Source organism: Littorina saxatilis, linkage group LG16, assembly GCF_037325665.1.
Source record: "Littorina saxatilis isolate snail1 linkage group LG16, US_GU_Lsax_2.0, whole genome shotgun sequence".
Lineage (NCBI taxonomy): Eukaryota > Metazoa > Mollusca > Gastropoda > Littorinimorpha > Littorinidae > Littorina > Littorina saxatilis.
The window spans coordinates 11686617-11693094 of record NC_090260.1 but is presented as its reverse complement, the minus strand read 5'-3'; the positions used below and the strand labels follow the sequence as shown (position 1 = coordinate 11693094).

General features: G+C 44.1%; 1 protein-coding gene across 1 annotated transcript in view; it reads left to right on the top strand.

Annotated features, from left to right (window-relative positions):
* LOC138950400 (transcription factor SPT20 homolog) overlaps positions 1-2529 on the top strand; it is a 43012-nt gene extending 40483 nt beyond the window's left edge. Inside the window, exons 3-4 of the mRNA XM_070322137.1 lie at positions 68-157; positions 564-2529. Of these exons, the coding sequence (XP_070178238.1) occupies positions 68-157; positions 564-805 (332 nt within the window). The 3' untranslated portion in view covers positions 806-2529. The remainder of the gene's footprint in view (positions 1-67; positions 158-563) is intronic.
* Positions 2530-6478: the final 3949 nt, after the last annotated feature.

Here is a 6478-nt window from a genome sequence, read left to right as displayed (position 1 = left end):
ACAAGGCTTTTATTAGCTAATGACAATAAACCATCAAAATAAATCGTCTTTCTCTCTCTATGTCCAGGAGCCAAGTGCTGTGCCGACGCGTGTGGCATGATCTGCATGAAGGCCGTGCCTCTGGACGCTGCCATTCTGCCAGGGTCCTTGCTTGTTGGTGAGTAGACCATTGCTTGCTTGATTGATTGATAGCTTAGTTGCTGAATTGTTGTGTCTGATAGTTTGTTCTTTGGTCACGTCACTGGGTTATTCTCCACAGCTGTGTACCAGTGGAAACCATATGTTACGATGTAATGTGTGTTTCTTTGTGTCTACGGCATACTGCAACGACCCCGACTGTGCAGGCGGGGGGATGTGGTTCAACCGCACAATGTAATGTGCGTTTCTTTGTGTTCACAGCATACTGCAACGACCCCGACTGTGCAGGCGGGGGGATGTGGTTCAACTGACCAATGTAATGTGCGTTTCTTTGTGTCTACAGCATACTGTAACGACCCCGACTGTGCAAGAGGTGGGATGTGGTTCAACTGACCAATGTAATGTGCGTTTCTTTGTGTCTACAGCATACTGCAACGACCCCGACTGTGCAGGAGGTGGGATGTGGAACAACCGCAAGAAGGAGACACACAACGAATGTGACGCAATCAAGGCCTGTCGTCGCGGATACGTGTGTTGTTTTGACGGGTGTCGCAACATTTGTCGCCACCAGAACGCACCGGCCCGGGGCGATGGGTTGTACGGCAACAGCGCGGGCAACATAGACAACGACATGGCGATGATGATGATGGCAGGGATGGGCAGCTAGTTTCGCACAGACATTGCTGGCTTTGTGTCTTTATTTTCGACTAGGAACGCTAGCTTTGTGTGTCGGTTTTGAACGACATTATGGTGTTGTTAGCTCTGGTCTTGTCGTTAGTTTCGCACGAACAGGACGGCTGGTTTTGTTTGATTGTTTTGAACCGGAACACTAGCTTTGTTTGTTGGTTTCGAATGGCATAATAGTTCTGTTCGTTTTGAATAAGGCACAGGGCTTGTTTACGTATTCGACTGTCTGTGGTGGTTGAATGCGAATACAGTAGGATTAGGTTTTAAGGGACCTGGTGTATAAAAGGATAAAACATGCCATGATGTGCCTTGGCAGAGTTAAATACTCGTGAAAGCGCTGTTTCCTTGTGTGACCAAAACAATATGAAAATAAATCACAACAACTCAGTGCTGGACCATGGTGTACTGTGCATGATGTTGGGTCGGGAACTATGTAAGCCACTAAATGCCTGTTATCTACGTCGTCGTTCATGGGCTGAAACTCCAGGCACCGCTTCTACCCTGCCATTCAGGTAACCATACGCCGCCTTCGCTGGAAGCATGCTGGGTATTGTTGTGTTTCTATACCCCACCGAACTCTGACCTGAACTACAGGATCTTTTCCGTGCGCACTTGGTCTTGTCCGTGCGTGTACACACGAAGGATGGATAAGGCACTATAGCAGGTCTGCACATAAGTTGACCTGGGAGATCGGAAACATCACCCTTAATGAAACAGGCGCGACCGGGATTCGAACACACGACCTTCCGCACAGGATGCCCATGTCTTATCCACTAAGCCACTGCGCTCATCGCAAATGCCTTTTTAAAAGAGGCTTCACTGGTTCAGGGATGCTTTCTCCATAATCATTAGTGGAAGACACAAGGCACAGCCTCTACTGTCAAGCTCGAGCGCCTTATGCAAGTAGAGTCAAATAAATCGCTACATTGCAATGGAATCAGCCCACGTTTCGTCAAGGAATGTTTTGTTTGTTTTGTTTTGTTACTGTTATTTCATTCAAAACAAAATACCTCCTCTGTTTACCATTTTTGTTTGTTTCGTTTTGTTTTGTTTATAGTTTGTTTTCTTTGTACTTTCACATTTTAGCAATGGGTAAGTGCTAGTGTAGAATGTAGTTGAGGTGAAGGTCAAACTGATTCATGAGAATACAGTGACCGCAAAGAAAGACAACATACTTACTTTATGTTTTCTCTTCGGTGTCCTTGTTCACATACTACTAATAATAATATGGGAGATTTATAGAGCGCTTGGCGTTCTCTAAGCGCTTTACAATGAATTGGTGAGAGGTCAAGGCAGGTGAAGTAGCCCGCACGTTGAACATCTCTCATGCTGGGTATTTTCGTGTTTCTATAACCCACCGAACTCTGACATGGATTACAGGATCTTTTCCGTGCGCACTTGGTCTTGTGCTTGCGTGTACACACAAAGGGGGTCAAGTGTCAACTGATTTGTTCGGTTATGTTGCATCCTGTCCTCAGGCCTTAAGCAAGTCAAATATTTGTTATCGATTTTCTGTGGGGCGATCCAAATGTACCGCTCTAGATGTACGTGTTCCGATGTGCATCATGTATGGCACCACCCGATATTATTACTATGGTAGGGGATGGATAGCCTTTCCAGTCATATAACTGGTTTTACAATAAAAGTTATCATCACAAAGATCTGCATTTAAACGTTAATTTTGTGTGTGTGTGTGTGTGTGTGTGTGTGTGTGTGTGTGTGTGTGTGTGTGTGCGTCTGTCTGTGTGTGTGTGTGTGTGTGTGTGTGTGTGTGTTTAATATATATAAATAGTATATGTCTCTAGTACAGAGTTACCTCCCTTTAGGCTTTTTCAAACTTCCCTTGTTTTAACCTAATTTCTTGGTTAAAACTTGTCTACATTTCTAAATTCTTTCTTAATAAATATCAATTCCACACTTTGGCCTTAAATCAAAGTGTTTCCCTTCACAGATATCCCCTTGGGGTTGTCAGATGAGGGTAGTCTCCCATGCCAACAGAAGCTACCATTCAGAGAGTGGTTTGCTTCTTAGTTGGATACCATGGGTTGACAACTCTCGCCATCAGTACCGCCTAACCACTGATGAGACACAATAGAGTCGAAACACGTGTCTGGTCAAGGTACTAAAACAATGGTCCTCCTCAGGACTAGATTTTCTTGTGATACGTCCCCCACAAAGGGACTTTGCATTGTAAATCTCGGTCCCCCTTGAGGAGGGTCTGATGCTCCCAAAAGGCTGTCTGTGAAGGGATACATTTTTCTCTCTCTTTCTCTGCTAAGAGATTTTAACAAATCTCGGAAGAAAGTCTCTGCTAACTTTCAATTGTTTCTTTCACAATTTCTGATGTTTTATATAAATATATATATATATATATATCTGAAGGTTAGAGGAAGTGTAGCTATGTTGCCCCCTCTCCGCCCACACTTCATCACCCAGTCAAACTCTCTCCTTCTCTCTCCTTCTCTCTCGCTCTCTCGCTTTCTCCTTCCTTCTCTCTCTCTCTCTCTCTCTCTCTCTCTCTCTCTCTCTCTCTCTCTCTCTCTCTCTCTCTCTCTCTCTCTCTCTCTCTCTCTCTCTCTCTCTCTCTCTCTTTGTGCGTGTGACAGAGAGAGACAGAAATAATAGATTTTTGTGTGAGTTCTTTTGGTTTATTTTTCTTCTTGTGATTATAATTTTCTCTTTCCACTTGCTCGATGTTCCCCAGCAGTAACCTTCTTACAGGTAAAACGGTTTCTTTGTCTGTGTGATTGTGTGTTTGTGAGTTTTTGTATTTGTCTGTGTGTTTGGTTATCTATCGGGATATTTGTCTGTCTGATGCAGTATTGTTTTTGGTGATTGCCCAGGAGAAAATACGTGCCGCTGTAGATAGTGATGGTGTTTGTGTTTTTCTTTATTTGGTGTTTAACGTCGTTTTCAACCACGAAGGTTATATCGCGACGGGGAAAGGGGGGGAGATGGGATAGAGCCACTTGTTAATTGCTTCTTGTTAACAAAAGCACTAATAAAAAAATTGCTCCAGGGGCTTGCAGCGTAGTACAATATATGACCTTACTGGGAGAATGCAAGTTTCCAATACAAAGGACTTAACATTTCTTACATACTGCTTGACTAAAATCTTTACAAACATTCTGTACAAGAAACACTTAACAAGGGTAAAAGGAGAAATAGAATCCGTTAGTCGCCTCTTACGACATGCTGGGTAGCATCGGGTAAATTCTTCCCCCTAACCCGCGGGTGGTGGTGTTTGTGTTCCACGGTTGTAATATTAAAGTGGCAAATCATGCAAAGATACACAAAACATATAAAAAGCCAACTATAAAATGCTTAATGTCAGGATGCACATTATCAGGGTTTACCATTACACGGAAAATGCGTATCACGCGAACGCGTGTTGTTGTCTGCTGAAAACAATGTGTCTTGTGTAGTATGACTGTTGTTGTCTGCTGAAAACAATGTGTCTTGTGTAGTATGACTGTTGTTGTCTGCTGAAAACAATGTGTCTTGTGTAGTATGACTGTTGTTGTCCGCTGAAAACAATGTGTCTTGTGTAGTATGACTGTTGTTGTCTGCTGAAAACAATGTGTCTTGTGTAGTATGACTGTTGTTGTCCGCTGAAAACAATGTGTCTTGTGTAGTATGACTGTTGTTGTCTGCTGAAAACAATGTGTCTTGTGTAGTATGACTGTTGTTTTGCTTTTGTACTTTCCTAAATGTTGGAATAATAAAGTCAAACAGTCAAAAGCGTCTTACGGGTGTGTGTGTGTTTGTGTGTGTGTGTGTATGTGTGTGTGTGTGTGTGTGTGTGTGTGTGTGTGTGTGTGTGTGTGTGTGTGTGTGTGTGTGTGTGTGTGAGGGTGTGACAGTGCTGCCTCAACTTTTACAAAAAGCCGGATATGACGTCATTAAAGACATTTATCGAAAAAATTTAAAAAAAACAGGGGATATCATTCCCAGGAACTCTCATGTCAAATTTCATAAAGATCGGTCCAGTAGTTTAGTCTGAATCGCTCTACACACACACACACACACAGACAGACAGACAGACACACACACACACACACACACACACACAGACACACAGACACACAGACACAGACACACACACACACGCACACACACATACAGCACGACCCTCGTCTCGATTCCCCCTCTATGTTAAAACATTTAGTCAAAACTTGACTAAATGTAAAAAGGGAGTGATTCTAAAATTGGGGTCTTTAAAGGGGGAAGGGGGGGGGGTCTACTGTATTTAAACGTGAGTCTTGAAGGCCTTGCCCTTCTAGTGTTATATATGGGTTTTGAAGAACTACTCTTAATTTACATAGCACGCCGGTGTAACACAAGAAAGTTACTCCCACGAGATTTTTACTCCGGTATAAAAATGTCGTACGAAAATGTTACTCCCTTTACGAAAAGACTACTCCCCATAACACGATAACTTCCAACGACAGGTGTACGCAACTTTTACTCCCCTGGTCCCTGTTAGTTTTGGTGGTGGAAGGGGTGGAGGGAGGGTAGCGCGACATTTGTTTGCGCGAGATCACATATTGGCATTATCCCTTCGCCCGCATTCCATTTTCGTGTACGAGATGTTTTACTGGGAGTAAACATTTGGGGAGTCAAAATTTCGTGGAGGGAGTAATTTTTTTGTACCTTGGGCAGTTCTTTTCTCGTACGAAAGGCGTACTCGGAGTAAGAATTTCGTACGAAATTTTTACTCCAGAGTAAATTTGTCGTGGAGTAAAAATTTCGTGTTACACCGGTCCTGTTCTTCTCTTAGTTACATCCCCTGTTGACCGTTATTTGTGGCCACGCAGCAGCAGCAGGAGTCTTGAGAGCACGTTGTCCAACCAACCCACTTTGATCCGCCGATCTCTTGCTGACCGGGGCGCCCCAAACGGTGCGTCCCTGCGTCCTATAAGCACTAGAAGCCGGAAACACGTATTGAACATTGACAGAGGGGGTCCCGGGACGCACCAAACCTAAAAAGAGCGGGTCTCGGGACGCACTAAATATTCGTTATCAGCTAAACCTGGTGCAAGCACCAATGACAATTCTACTTGGGAACAATATCTGAAAGGAAGCGGATTCAGTTGTAACTGCGTTGGGGGGGGGGGGGGGGGGGGGCGGGTTCAAGAATCCACCCTCCTCTTCCCGTCACAAACATCAAAATAATATATCTTTTCTTTACAAAGAGGGACATACACAAAACACACCTTTCTACACGCTCAATGTCAACAGCATCTGTCTCATTTTGGAGTGTGTGTATGTATGTGTGTGTGTGTGTGTGTGTGTGTGTGTGTGTGTGTGTGTGTGTGTGGGTAGGTGTTTGTGTGTGTGTGTGGGTAGGTGTGTGTGTGTGTATGTGTGTGGGTGTGTCTGTGTGTGTGTATGTGAGTGTGTGTGTGGGTAGGTGTGTGGGTGGATGTGTGTGTGTGTGGGGGGGGGTATGTGTGTGTGTGTGTGTGTGGGCATGTGTGTGTGTGGGGGGGGAGAGGGGGTTGGTAGGTATGTGGGTGAGTGTGTGTGGGTGTGTGAATGTGTGTGTAGCTGTGTGGCTGTGTTCCACTTAAAAAGGTATTGTGAAAATGCTCTCCTGAATTATTTCGACCAAAAAAAAGACACTTTTTTCCAAACTATGCGTGATCATGTG